This window comes from Bufo bufo, chromosome 8, assembly GCF_905171765.1.
Source record: "Bufo bufo chromosome 8, aBufBuf1.1, whole genome shotgun sequence".
NCBI lineage: Eukaryota > Metazoa > Chordata > Amphibia > Anura > Bufonidae > Bufo > Bufo bufo.
Genome location: NC_053396.1, coordinates 219,120,992 through 219,136,550, shown reverse-complemented (window position 1 = coordinate 219,136,550; position 15,559 = coordinate 219,120,992). Strand labels below are relative to the sequence as shown.

Genomic DNA, 15,559 nt, shown 5'->3' with positions numbered 1-15,559 from the left:
CCTGCCTTCCCTGCCCACTCAGAGAGAAAGCCTGTGAGTCCTGTGATTACCACTGATTTATAGAGAAAGCCTGTGAGTCCTGCTTACACTGCCCACTCATAGAGAAAGCCTGTGAGTCCTGCCTTCCCTGGAGAAAGCTTATGAGTCCTGCTTCCCTGCCACTCAGAGAAAGCCTGTGAGTCCTGTGACTACCACTGACTCATTCAGAAAGCCTGTGAGTCCTGTGACTACCACTGATTCATAGAGAAAGCCTGTGAGGCCTGTGATTACCACTGATTTATAGAGAAAGCCTGTGAGTCCTGTGATTACCACTGATTTATAGAGAAAGCCTGTGAGTCCTGCTTACACTGCCCACTCATAGAGAAAGCCTGTGAGTCCTGCCTTCCCTGGAGAAAGCTTATGAGTCCTGCTTCCCTGCCACTCAGAGAAAGCCTTTGAGTCCTGTGACTACCACTCACTCATACAGAAAGCCTGTTAGTCCTGTGACTACCACTGACTCATTCAGAAAGCCTGTGAGTCCTGTGACTACCACTGACTCATACAGAAAGCCTGTGAGTCCTGCCTCCCCTATCTGTGAGTCCTGCCCTCCCCTGGAGAAAGCTTATAAGTCCTGCTTCCCTGCCACTCATAGAAGAAGCTTGTGAGTCCTCTCTCCCTCTTTCTCTAGTAAACAGTATTCTTCTATTTTGAATCTCAGAACACTACGTATCTCTGATCTCCTGCTCTATCCTATGCTGCCCTCAGAAGGGAGACCTGACAAAGTCCTCTTAAGAAGTTAACACGAATCAGCTCTGCTATATCTGTATTGGAAAAATAATTGTAAATGCAGAAAAAATGATTGTAATTTTCTCATAAAATTCTAAGCTTTACAGTAGACAGCAATACAAATAAAGAGATGTATGTAGATAATAACTGTACAATCACCAGTGATATAGAATATTGTGTACACTGCTCGAAGGTCCTTCTGTGCTCCTCATTCTCCTCCTTGGGCCATTACTGTATAAATATCTCAGTTATTATCACTGACTTGTAAAAGGAACCACAGCATTAGAAAAAAAGACTCTTTCTCTGAGATGCAGTGCCACACCTGTAGGGAGGTTGTGTCTGGTATTGCAGCTCATCCCTGCTCAGATGAATACAGGATACGGCCCATCTACAAGAAATAAAAATAAAACTTTTTGTTTCTAATCCAGGACAATCCCCTTCATCATTCCGACCCTAAACCCATAAAATGCCAGTGCCCCTCCCAAGACTGCGGCCGACCATTAATCCTACATAACAGTCTAGACATTTTGGTATCTATATAATGAAGTTTCTGCCAACCCAGTAACTTCAGCCCACAAATATCTGTATTAAATGAGAATTAAGAGACTGTGCGGGACTGAGCTGAACATTTGGAGAAGTACTTGGCAGCCGAGGCAAACCCACAAATGTTCTCCGGTCCCTTAGTGTTCCTGGCACAGACAGAATGTCATATTTCTAGCGTGTCCCGGTCTACACCCTGCCTGGCACAAGCTCTGCCGACAGGTGGGTGCACTTGGTCCCATATACAGAGAGGTAGCTATAGGGGTGCATAGGTTGCAGTGTATCAGGTGAAGATAGGTATGCATCTAACATTGATGAGTAAAACCCAAGGTGTAGCAGAGCTGAGTTTGCAGTGACATCACTATATGCTATCTGTGCTATTCCTGAATATTGTGAAGCTAGTTATGTGCTGCTTGGTCAGTCGAGGTCCTTCACACCTAATATATATGGAATTTACAAGATGATACAATATCTTAAATTTCATATCTCGATCATATTGGTATTCTCGGGATCCACAGCAGAAGGAGCAATCTGAAAATAATCGCTTTGCTGGTAATTAGCCGGTTTAATGGCGAACAATCAGCTGTCAGACTCCACTGATTCTACACCCGTGTTAAGTGCATATTTTTTTTGTGCCAGCCTGATGACATCATCACGCACCGACAAGATTTTGTTTGGGATCTTCAATCAAGATGGATGAGGTGCCTATTATTTTTTTTAACTGATGAACCCCAGTAAGCCCTATTTTTTTTATCTTAGATGCTGCAATCAGCGATGAACGCAGCATCTGAGGGGTTCAATGACAGGGCGTGGCGCAATCGCCCTTGACCGTCACTGCACAAGCTACTTATAAAGAAATGCGCTTCGTGACAAAGTTATTTGCCACAAAGTGAATTTCTTTGTGAATTTCAGTGATGCAGCCAAATCGAAGGCTGACAAGCATAGTCCCACCCCCCGGCGCCCAACGTTTGAAAAGCCTGAGGAGTAATCATTAGTGATGAGCAAAGTTTGCCAAAATTCGATTCGACTGCTTCGCCGACGTTCACAAAGAAACTCGAGTCGTGATGAATTTCTTCATCACAAATTGCATTCCATTGTATGTTGTGGGCGTAATGACGGGGTATGGCGATCACTCATTAAACCCTTCAGATGCAGCGTTCAATGCTGATCGCGGCATCTAAGGGTCACAGCTGGGGTTAAAAAAAAAAATTTACTCACCTGATCCATTTGTTCACGTAGAGGGCATCACAGCCATCTTGATTGAAGAAAATTAGCCAAATCTCATGCGCGCTGAAGTGATGATGTGACAAAGAGCAAGGAAATTCTAATTTTTCTTTTCTTAAATTCTGATTAAAGTCCACTTCGTTAAGTTCAATTCGGTCAACACTACTGACAATATCAGCCCAACTCAAAACCGCCCCTATACGCACACTAAAATCACACCCACACATAATAAAAATACCCCCTTAGTGCGCGTAAGAATGCCTCCTCATTCCCCCTCATGCAGTACAATGCCCCCTTATTGCCCCCATACACTATGATGCCCCTTAGTTTGAATACTCTCCTGTCCCACGTTCCCACTACACAGTTTGCCTGTATTGACCTCACTAAGAATGGGACACACTATCATAAGCCGGATTAGAGATGCTCCACTCTCTCCTAGATATGGCACATGCGCAGTGAAGGTGGGCGTACTTGCAGTGGAAGTCCTATCACCTATTCACCATGTGGGAATTTTATAGTTCAGGTTGTTAGAGATGTGATAGCACTAGATCTCCCTCTGTGTCCGCGATTGTTACATCCCTGATCTCCCGGTAATGCCCCCGGTAATGTTTCAAACTGCCCCCAGTAATGTCCCCCTTGCCCCAGCAGGTAGTGCCCCCACTGCCTTAGTAATGTCCCCCACTGCCCCCAGTAGTGTCCCCCACTGCCCCCCATAGTGTCCCCCACTGCCCCCAGTAATTTCCCCAGTAGTGGCCCCCACTGCCCCCAGTAGTGCCCCACAGCCCCTAGTAGTGTCCTTCACTGCCCCAGTAATGTCCCCAGTAGTGTCCCCCACAGCCCCTAGTAGTGTCCTTCACTGCCCCAGTAATGTCCCCAGTAGTGTCCCCCACAGCCCCTAGTAGTGTCCTTCACTGCCCCAGTAATGTCCCCAGTAGTGTCCCCCACAGCCCCTAGTAGTGTCCTTCACTGCGCCCAGAAATGTCCCCAGTAGTGCCCACCACTGCCCCCCATAGTGTCCCTCACTGCCTCCAGCAATATCCCCAGTAGTGGCCCCCACTGCCCCCAGTAGTGCTCCCACAGCCCCTAGTAGTGTCCTTCACTGCCCCCAGTAATGTCCCCAGTAGTGTCCCCCACAGACCCTAGTAGTGTCCTTTACTGCCCCCAGTAATGTCCCCAGTAGTGCCTCCCACTGCCCCAGTAATGTCCCCAGTAGTGCCTCCCACTGCCCCAGTAATGTCCCCAGTAGTGTCCCCCACTGCTAGTAGTAGAGCCCCCACAGCCCCTAGTAGTGTCCGCCAATGCCCGCAGTAATGTCCCCCACCGCCCCCAGTAGTGCCCCCCACTGCCCCTACTAGTAATGTCCCCAATAGTGTCCCCACTGCCCCCATTAGTACCTCCCACAGCCCCTAGAAGTGCCCCCCACTGCCCACAGTCTTCATGTGATGGGGCCCGGCATTTTCACATTACTTAAATCCGGGCCCCATCAGAGGGCTCAGCTCATCTGCATGATAAGCACTCCAGTCTCCAGCATCAGGCCCCGGCGCTGTCCTACTAGAATTAATCACAAATTAAGCAGGTGAGTGGGGGCCTAATTGATGGTTATGCTCCGCCCACCTGCTTAATATGTGTCTTAATAGGGCAGCGCCGAGGCCTGAAGACTGGAGTGCTTATCATGCAGGTGAGAGTACAGTGAAAATGCTGGGCCCTAATACATATTAGCGCAGCGGTCCCCCCTTCCCCTGCCCGGTACGGTCGCACCCTCTGGGACCGCGATCATTAAACGACAGAGTTATATCTGTTGCTGGCCATTAGAGGAGGTACAGTACAGCTGGCACCCACAATTAATAGCAAAGTACTGTATGTATGCTGTGGGAAAGGAACGGATTGAAGGACACATCTACTGCAGAGCTGGCCAGTGAAAAAATACTAGTCTAATGCCAATACAATGACAAACATATCTCAATCTAAAAGAGAACATCTCGGTGATCAGGTTATGGCAGTTTGCAGCCACCACTAGAGGGAGCTGAAGACCTAGCTGCATACACTGAACTCAATAATTACACAGTAATCTCCTGAGCTCCCCCTAGTGGTCAGGATACAGGTATAAACAGAGCCAGGAGGGCTTATTGAGTCATCTTCCTCCTATAAGTAATTACAATAATACTCATTTAGTTGGGCTGAATCTAGAAGTGCCTGCAGTCTGCACAGGTATGTTGGGATTTGGTCTTACGTGGCGCTGCACATTTTATTTTCCACAAGCTCCTGGCAGGATGATGGAAATGTCTGGAGAAGGCATTGATCATGCTGGAGGCAGCAGGTAATCTGAACTGCCTGCAGAACCTTGGGGCCGGGAGGTGCAGATATTTCTGAGCCGGTGCACGTTCCGCTATAAAACTTTATAGAGTCGTTTTTACTGGAACATTTCTCATAGGCTTAAACTTCTGCTCAATTTACAAGACATTTGGAGAATTTTAAATATCAGCTGTGTAATTGCTGAAATATTTCAGGAGGAAAAAGCTGAGAAGATGAGAAAACGCGTCCATTAATCCATGTGGCATATTCAGCTGCAGAGGCAGCGCGCGCCCCGGAGCCCCGATACCTGTCAGGACCAGTGGGTTCCTCTGCCACATAAGGAGTGTGATAAATGGCGACTAAACACTTCAGTGCAATCGTTCACCACGAAAAACCTTCATGTGTGAATGATGCGCAATGCTATGGCGCAGATTTCCATCAGCCGAAGACAGTTGTTTTGAACATCATCTTTATGTAACAATGTGAAGCCTGTAGGGCATTGAACTGAGTCACTATGGCTCCATACTGCGCTCAATGTGCCGCCATATGGTACACGGCAAGCCTTCTACTGGACCATGAAACTGTTTCTTTAAAAAACATCCATCAGAGACCCAAAAACGTCTATCTATCTATCTATCTATCTATCTATTATCTATCTATCTATCTATCTATCTATCTATCTATCTATCTATCTATCTATCTATTATCTATCTATCTATTATCTATCTATCTATTATCTATCTATTATCTATCTATCTATCTATCTATCTATTATCTATCTATTATCTATCTATCTATCTATCTATTATCTATCTATCTATCTATTATCTATCTATCTATTATCTATCTATCTATTATCTATCTATTATCTATCTATCTATTATCTATCTATTATCTATCTATCTATCTATTATCTATCTATCTATCTATCTATCTATCTATCTATTATCTATCTATCTATTATCTATCTATTATCTATCTATCTATTATCTATCTATTATCTATCTATCTATCTATCTATCTATCTATTATCTATCTATCTATCTATCTAATATCTATCTATCTATCTATTTATCTATCTATCTAATATCTATCTCATATCTATCTATCTATCTATCTATCTATCTATCTATCTCATATCTATCTATCTATCTATCTATCTATCTATCTATCTATCTCATATCTATCTATCTATCTATCTATCTATCTATCTCCTATCTATCTATCTATCTATCTATCTATCTCATATCTATCTATCTATCTATCTATCTATCTATCTATTATCTATCTATCTATTATCTATCTATCTATCTATCTATCTATCTATCTATCTATCTATCTATTATCTATTATCTATCTCATATCTATCTCATATCTATCTATCTATCTATCTATCTATCTATCTATCCAATATCTAATATATATATATATATATATATATATATATATATATATAATATTGACTAAACTGCTGAATTCTGCAATGAAATATTATCAAATAGCGTCCAATTTTTAAAAAAAAATTATATTGTAATAATGTAAAGGAGTCAATAAAAAGGCCATAAAAGTTCCTTAATTAAAATGTTGAATAATAATCATCATAATAATAAATAAATACATATTTTCCATATCCCAAAATATCACTGAGAAACCACAAATCATTTCTCACCTTCTCTGGTTTCTGCTTCCAGAAATCCTTCACAAACACCAGCAGCGTCAGAAGAGATAGAATCATGAGTAAGCACACAGATATTGCCAGGATTGCACATTTCTTGAAATGTCTTTTTTTGGGTTTTGAAATTTCACCCTTTAGAAAAATGATGATAATGATAAAAATAAAACATTTATTTTTAAATATTGAAACAATATTATTGCCTAATGTAAACAAATGTATAAATTTCTAATTGTGAAATATAAAAAAAAAATAAAAAAAATAAAAAATAATAATAAATGAGTTATTTACAAAATAATGAAGGAGTAGGACACACTTACGTGCTGCAGACTTTGCTCCTCCAGGTTATCTTCTTTCTTCATATTTGCAGGACAGAAATAAGTAGGAAAGCAGGAGCTGCTATTGTGAAGTTTAGACTGAGCTGCTCCTGTACCCTAGGAGGGGAATTGTATTTCAGTGGCTGAATGATCTGCCATACAGACTTTTTTTTTTTTTTACACAAAGTGTCATTTTCTTCAGCATAGAAAAGTTCATGATTTATAACACAAGTGTAAACTGAGGGGAGGATAACCACCAAATACACCAACCACATCAAAACACAGACAGTTTTTCATTTCAGAATGTATATGTATGTTTGTATAGAATGTGTGTAACAACCGGCAAAAACTCCCTTCTCAGTGGCTGGTTCCTGTGGCCATTAAAAGAAAAAGTAAGTGAACCCTCCGGAATGACTGGATTTTTACTTTGATTACTAATAGGATATGGTCTGATTGTCCCAATTATAGACAGACACAATGTAACAAAACTACTAACACACAAACACTTGTACTATTAACCACTTAAGGACCACAGGTTTATACCCCCCTAAAGACCAGGCCCTTTTTTACAAATCGGCACTCCACAACTTTAGCGGTTTATTGCTCGGTCATGCAACTTACCACCCAAATGAATTTTACCTCCTTTTCTTCTCACTAATAGAGCTTTCATTTGGTGGTATTTCATTGCTGCTGATATTTTTACTTTTTTTGTTATTAATCGAAATTTAACGATTTTTTTGCAAAAAAATGACATTTTTCACTTTCAGTTGTAAAATTTTGCAAAAAAAAACGACATCCATATATAAATTTTGCTCTAAATTTATTGTTCTACATGTCTTTGATAAAAAAAAATGTTTGGGTAAAAAAAAAATGGTTTGGGTAAAAGTTATAGCGTTTACAAACTATGGTACAAAAATGTGAATTTCCGCTTTTTGAAGCAGGTCTGACTTTCTGAGCACCTGTCATGTTTCCTGAGGTTCTACAATGGCCAGACAGTACAAACACCCCACAAATGACCCCATTTCGGAAAGTAGACACCCTAAGGTATTCGCTGATGGGCATAGTGAGTTCATAGAACTTTTTATTTTTTGTCACAAGTTAGCGGAAAATGATGATTTTTTAATTTATTTTTTTCCTTACAAAGTCTCATATTCCACTAACTTGTGACAAAAAATAAAAACTTCCATGAACTCACTATGCCCATCAGCGAATACCTTGGGGTGTATTCTTTCCAAAATGGGGTCACTTGTGGGGTAGTTATACTGCCCTGGCATTCTAGGGGCCCAAATGTGTGGTAAGGAGTTTGAAATCAAATTCTGTAAAAAATGGCCGGTGAAATCCGAAAGGTGCTCTTTGGAATTTGAGCCCCTTTACCCACCTAGGCTGCAAAAAAGTGTCACACATGTGGTATCTCCGTATTCAGGAGAAGTTGGGGAATGTGTTTTGGGGTGTCATTTTACATATACCCATGCTGGGTGAGATAAATATCTTGGTCAAATGCCAACTTTGTATAAAAAAATGGGAAAAGTTGTCTTTTGCCAAGATATTTCTCTCACCCAGCATGGGTATATGTAAACTGACACCCCAAAACACATTCCCTAACTTCTCCTGAATACGGAGATACCACATGTGTGACACTTTTTTGCAGCCTAGGTGGGCAAAGGGGCCCATATTCCAAAGAGCACCTTTCGGATTTCACTGGTCATTTTTTACAGAATTTGATTTCAAACTCCTTACCACACATTTGGGCCCCTAGAATGCCAGGGCAGTATAACTACCCCACAAGTGACCCCATTTTGGAAAGAAGACACCCCAAGGTATTCGCTGATGGGCATAGTGAGTTCATGGAAGTTTTTATTTTTTGTCACAAGTTAGTGGAATATGAGACTTTGTAAGGGAAAAAAATAAAAATAAAAAAATCATCATTTTCCGCTAACTTGTGACAAAAAATATAAAAGTCTAGGAACTCGCCATGCCCCTCATGGAATACCTTGGGGTGTCTTCTTTCCAAAATGGGGTCTGTGTGGGGTAGTTATACTGCCCTGGCATTTTCCAGGGGCCCTAATGTGTGGTAAGTAGGTAAATGACCTGTGAAATCCTAAAGGTGCTCTTTGGAATGTGGGCCCCTTTGCCCACCTAGGCTGCAAAAAAGTGTCACACATCTGGTATCGCCGTATTCAGGAGAAGTTGGGCAATGTGTTTTGGGGTGTCTTTTTACATATACTCATGCTGGGTGAGAGAAATATCTTGGCAAAAGACAACTTTTCCCATTTTTTTATACAAAGTTGGCATTTGACCAAGATATTTATCTCACCCAGCATGGGTATATGTAAAATGACACCCCAAAACACATTGCCCAACTTCTCCTGAGTACGGCGGTACCAGATGTGTGACACTTTTTTGCAGCCTAGATGCGCAAAGGGGCCCACATTCCTTTTATGAGGGCATTTTTAGACATTTGGATCCCAGACTTCTTCTCACGCTTTAGGGCCCCTAAAATGCCAGGGCAGTATAAATACCCCACATGTGACCCCATTTTGGAAAGAAAACACCCCAAGGTATTCAATGAGGGGCATGGCGAGTTCATAGAATTTTTTTTTTTTGGCACAAGTTAGCGGAAATAAATTTTTTTTTTTTTTCTCACAAAGTCTCCATTTCCGCTAACTTGGGACAAAAATTTCAATCTTTCATGGACTCAATATGCCCCTCACGGAATACCTGGGGGTGTCTTCTTTCCGAAATGGGGTCACATGTGGGGTATTTATACTGCCCTGGCATTCTAGGGGCCCTAAAGCGTGAGAAGAAGTCTGGAATATAAATGTCTAAAAATTTTTACGCATTTGGATTCCGTGAGGGGTATGGTGAGTTCATGTGAGATTTTATTTTTTGACACAAGTTAGTGGAATATGAGACTTTGTAAGAAAAAAATAATAATTTCCGCTACCTTGGCCAAAAAAATGTCTGAATGGAGCCTTACAGAGGGGTGATCAATGACAGGGGGGTGATCAATGACAGGGGGGTGATCAATGACAGGGGGGTGATCAGGGAGTCTATATGGGGTGATCACCCCCCTGTCATTGATCACCCCCTTATAAGGCTCCATTCAGATGTCCGTATGTGTTTTGCGGATCCGATCCATGTATCCGTGGATCCGTAAAAATCATACGGACATCTGAATGCAGCCTGACAGGGGGGGTGATCAATGACAGGGGGGGTGATCAATGACAGGGGGGTGATCAGGGAGTCTATATGGGGTGATCACCACAGTCATTGATCATGCCCCTGTAAGGCTCCATTCAGACGTCCGTATGCGTTTTGCGGATCTGATCCATCTATCAGTGGATCCGTAAAAATCATGCGGACGTCTGAATGGAGCTTTACAGGGGGTTATCAATGACAGGGGGGTAATCAATGACAGGGGGGTGATCAGGGAGTCTATATGGGGTGATCACCACAGTCATTGATCATGCCCCTGTAAGGCTCCATTCAGACGTCCGTATGCGTTTTGCGGATCCGATCCATCTATCAGTGGATCCGTAAAAATCATGCGGACGTCTGAATGGAGCTTTACAGGGGGTTATCAATGACAGGGGGGTAATCAATGACAGGGGGGTGATCAGGGAGTCTATATGGGGTGATCACCACAGTCATTGATCACGCCCCTGTAAGGCTCCATTCAGACATCCGTATGCGTTTTGCGGATCCGATCCATCTATCAGTGGATCGGTAAAAATCATGCGGACGTCTGAATGGAGCTTTACAGGGGTGTGATCAATGACAGGGGGGTGATCAATGACAGGGGGGGTGATCAATGACAGGGGGGTGATCAGGGAGTCTATATGGGGTGATCACCCCCCTGTCATTGATCACCCCCCTATAAGGCTCCATTCAGATGTCCGTATGTGTTTTGCGGATCCGATCCATGTATCCGTAAAAATCATACGGACATCTGAATGCAGCCTGACAGGGGGGGGTGATCAATGACAGGGGGGTGATCAGGGAGTCTATATGGGGTGATCACCCCCCCTGGAAGGCTCCAGGGAGACGTCTGTATGTGTTTTGCGGATCCGATCCATCTATCAGTGGATCCGTAAAAATCATGCGGACGTCTGAATGGAGCTTTACAGGGGGGTAATCAATGACAGGGGGGTGATCAGGGAGTCTATATGGGGTGATCACCACAGTCATTGATCACGCCCCTGTAAGGCTCTATTCAGACGTCCGTATGCATTTTGCGGATCCGATCCATCTATCAGTGGATCCGTAAAAATCATGCGGACATCTGAATGGAGCTTTACAGCGGTGTGATCAATGACAGGGGGGTAATCAATGACAGGGGGGTGATCAGGGAGTCTATATGGGGTGATCAGGGGCTAATAAGGGGTTAATAAGTGACGGGGGGGGGGGTGTAGTGTAGTGTAGTGGTGCTTGGTGCTACTTTACAGAGCTACCTGTGTCCTCTGGTGGTCGATCCAAACAAAGGGGACCACCAGAGGACCAGGTAGCAGGTATATTAGACGCTGTTATCAAAACAGCGTCTAATATACCTGTTAGGGGTTAAAAAAAATCACATCTCCAGCCTGCCAGCGAACGATCGCCGCTGGCAGGCTGGAGATCAACTCTCTTACCTTCCGTTCCTGTGAGCACGCGCGCCTGTGTGCGCGCGTTCACAGGAAATCTCGGCTCACGCGAGATGACGCCAATCGGCGTTAGCGTAGCCTGGGGGAGCCGCCGCGATGACGCCTTTCGGCGTTACAGTTGCGGCAACTGGTTAATATCTATTACAGAGCACACAAAGTTGATGTCTGCGGGGCAATGACAAAATGTTAGGCTACTTTCACGCTAGCGTTATTCTTTTCCGGCAGAGAGCTGTTGCATTGTATGTTTTGTTCTATACCTTATATACACTAGACACACATACCACCCAACTAAGGAGCTAAACTATCAGAGGGCGCGCAAAGCAATGGAAGTGAACATCTCCAGCTGCCCTGCCACCGTTAGAGCACCGGATCAGGACTCAGCCGGTAACACGGTTCTCCGATCCAGTTGTAACTTTAACAACCAGAACTGGAGGGAACTGGCTGAATCCCACGCCTGATAAAACCCCATCCTCCAGGCATCACATTGGGATGATATTTTTGTGTTGGTGTACAGAGTATTTTTTCCTCCAAACATAGTATTGTGCCTTTGGGCTAAAAAAGTACAACTTTTATCTTATCTATTAGTAGAACATTTTGAGTATCCAGGTGGTCTTGGGTAAACAACAGATGTGCTACAATGCCTTTTTTTGGTCAGTAACGGCATCCTTCAAGGTGTCTTTCTATGAACGCCGTTCTTAATCAGAGGTTTCTGCAGTTTGTAGAGTCATCTGTAGGTCGTTTTCTGTTACCCTTGGGCCAGTTATCACCTCTTTTAGGGTTGACCATTGTGGAATCCTAAAGAGAGTAGCTACAGTCCAGAATTTTCTCCATTTGAAGATAATTTCTCTAACCATGGATTGATGTAGACACAGGCCTGAAACAGTGCTTTTGAGCCTTTTCCGGCTTCATGCATCTCTGTGACATGTCTTCTGAGGTCTTCTGGAAGTTGTTAGCCCTGAACTATGGTTGACACTAACCTATGTTTCCAGAGGAGATCAGATTTGCCAGTAACCAGGCTTTGTGTGCCTTTAATAGGCAAAACACCTCAGAAACCCACACATCCAATCTCATCTCCTTAAAGGGGTTGTCCTGGTTCAGCGCCGAACCTGGACATATCCCCATTTTCAGGCAGCCCCCTGTCATGACGGACAGGATATCAAATACATAGAAAAACAAACAAACAAGTTTCTAGGCGAGAAGCTGGGGATCAAGGTCACCTCCTGACAAATCCCTACCAGCTCTCCCTATACTGCTATGCCCACGTTCAGACCCTTAAGGTGAGAATAACATGTCCTCGTGCCTAGGCTGAAAATACCCTAAAATCCCTGAGATGGTGAAAGGTGGATAGAGGCAGCCTGCTCCCTCAGAACCTGGAGGGGCAGGCGTCTCTCTAACAGCCTAGACAGCAAACCACAAGAGAACAGAAACCAACTTATCTTTTCTGAGCAGGAAAAGCCAATCCTTCCTTCCTTGCTTCCACAGAGCCAGACAGAAGCTATAACCCGCAAGGAACACTGGGAGTGGGTGTGATTTAAACGGAAACCAACGACCCCACCCAGTGCACCTGAAGGGAGGCTGATCTAGCTCGACTCCAAAACAAAACAAAAGGCTAGACACATGCTGCTAATCTAGCAGACCTCCGCACATAGCCTGAGCAGGGCATGACACCCCCCTGACTTGGTCGGAGGCCTCCGCCTCGGCAGTGTGTAATTGTAAATAAAAAAGCCCTTGCCCTGCGCGATCCAGCACAGGGCAAGGGAGAGCATCAGGGGGCTGCCTGGGTGAAATGATGGGTATGTCCGGACAACCCCTTTAACTGAAACACCTTTTGCCAATTAGCTCTTGGAGAAATCATTGGCACAGAGGTTCACTTACTTTTTCTTCCTGCGCTGGGAATATTTACTTAGTGTGCTCAATACAAGACCTGCGCACTAAGGCCCCTTTCACACGGGCGACATTGCCGCGTGGGTGCAATGCGTGAGGTGAACGCATTGCACCCGCACTGTATCTGGATCCATTTATTTTAATGGGACTGTTCAGATGAGCGTTGATTTTCATGCATCACTTGTGCGTTGCGTAAAAATCGCAGGATGTTGTATATTCGCCGTTTTTCACGCAACGCAGGCCCCATAGAAATCAATGGGTCTGCGTGAAAATCACAAGCATCCGCAATCAAGTGCGGATGCGGTGCAATTTTCACGCATGGTTGCTAGGAGATGATAGGGATGAGCAACCCCGGACCCCATTAAAGTTTAATCACTGTATTATTTTACCTTATAACATGGCTATAACGGAAAATAATAGCATTCTTAATACAGATTGCTTACTAAAATGTGGCTTGAGGGGTTAAAAAATAAAAAAATAATTAACTCACCTCATCCAATTGATCGCGCAGCCGGCATCGTCTTCTTTCTTCTTCTTTCAGGACCTGCAAAAGGACCTTTGAAGATGTAACTTCAGCGCAGGTCCTGCTGAATGAAGATAGAAGGATCACCACGTAATCAAAGGTCCTTTTGCAGGTCCTTAAAGAAGAAGAAAGAAGACGATGCCGGCTGCGCGAACAACAGGATGAGGTGAGTAATTCATTTTTAATTTTTTAACCCCTCCAGCCCTATTGTACTAAGCATTCTGTATTAAGAATACAATTATTTTCCGCTATAACCATGTTATAAGGGAAAATAATAAAATCTACACAACACCTAACCCAAACCTGAACTTCAGTGAAGAAGTTCGGGTTCGGGTCTGGGTACCACATTCACTTTTTTATCACGCCCGTGCAAAACGCATTGCACCCGCGCGATAAAAACTGAACAATGCAACGCAATCGCAGTCAAAACTGACTGAAATTGCGTGCGCACTCGAGCAGGTTTTTCCGTAATGCACACGCGACGCATCTGGAGCAAATCCGGGACGCCCATGTGAAAGAGGCCTAAGTGATTTTATATTTTGGGCCTGTATTACAATGCAGTTTATTATCCTCATAAACCACAATTACTCCCATTTTTTTTTTTTAAATAATAATATATAGATTAGTTACAGTTCAGTAAAATTTATTGACTTTTTTGCTGCTTTAAATTTCTTTTTAATCCCAGATATTTGGCTCATTACTTTCCTCTGGCGTGTGGGCCATGACAGCACAAAGGTGAGACTGGAATACTTCACCAATCTGTTACGTCTGGCAGGATCCGTCTTCTGTTGCACTTTGGACGGCAAAACGTAAAATAATTTCCAGTGTTTGCAGAATTTAATTAGAAGGTTACATTGGGCGATGGCACAAGGGAGTCCTGCAGCTCAAACACGTCTCCGTGCAGCTTATCTCAAAAATGTCAGAATCGTACCTTTTCCATCAGAAGCTTTGATTATTGCCCTGGACGGCAAATTTTGGAAATTATTTGTGAATATTAGAATCTTGTGCTAGTTGTGGTTGATTGTGAACCCCAAGAAATGGAGCCGGGGCATGTAAAAAGAATCCATCAGCCCATCAGGCAAATAATCCGCCCAGTTCACACTTCAGTTATTTCCATCTGTTATTCCAAGCCAAAACCAGTAGAGAAGCCTACTCAGGTACCAGATCAGGTATGATGGGAACGTTTCTTCCAGTTCTGAGTTTTTGAACCGCACCTGGTTTTGGCTCACAATAACAGATGGAAATACCTGAACTCAGCCTAACCTGCCTGAAGCATGCACATGCTACCTGACACTACAGTCGTGGCCAAAAGTTTTGAGAATGACACAAATATTAGTTTTCACAAAGTCTGCTGCTAAACTGCTTTTAGATCTTTGTTTCAGTTGTTTCTGTGATGTAGTGAAATATAATTACACGCACTTCATACGTTTCAAAGGCTTTTATCGACAATTACATGACATTTATGCAAAGAGTCAGTATTTGCAGTGTTGGCTCTTCTTTTTCAGGACCTCTGCAATCCGACTGGGCATGCTCTCAATCAACTTCTGGGCCAATTCCTGACTGATAGCAACCCATTCTTTCATAATCACTTCTTGGAGTTTGTCAGAATTAGTGGGTTTTTGTTTGTCCACCCGCCTCTTGAGGATTGACCACAAGTTCTCAATGGGATTAAGATCTGGGGAGTTTCCAGGCCATGGACCCA

At 43.4% G+C, this 15,559-nt stretch overlaps 1 protein-coding gene across 1 annotated transcript in view; it reads right to left on the bottom strand.

Annotated features, from left to right (window-relative positions):
- The window catches only part of TNMD (tenomodulin), an 80,559-nt gene extending 73,650 nt beyond the window's left edge, over nucleotides 1-6,909 (bottom strand). The window contains exons 1-2 of the mRNA XM_040405814.1: nucleotides 6,814-6,909; nucleotides 6,491-6,628 (exon numbers count right to left, since the gene is read on the bottom strand). Of these exons, the coding sequence (XP_040261748.1) occupies nucleotides 6,491-6,628; nucleotides 6,814-6,855 (180 nt within the window). The 5' untranslated portion in view covers nucleotides 6,856-6,909. The remainder of the gene's footprint in view (nucleotides 1-6,490; nucleotides 6,629-6,813) is intronic.
- Between the last annotated feature and the right edge of the window lie 8,650 nt (nucleotides 6,910-15,559).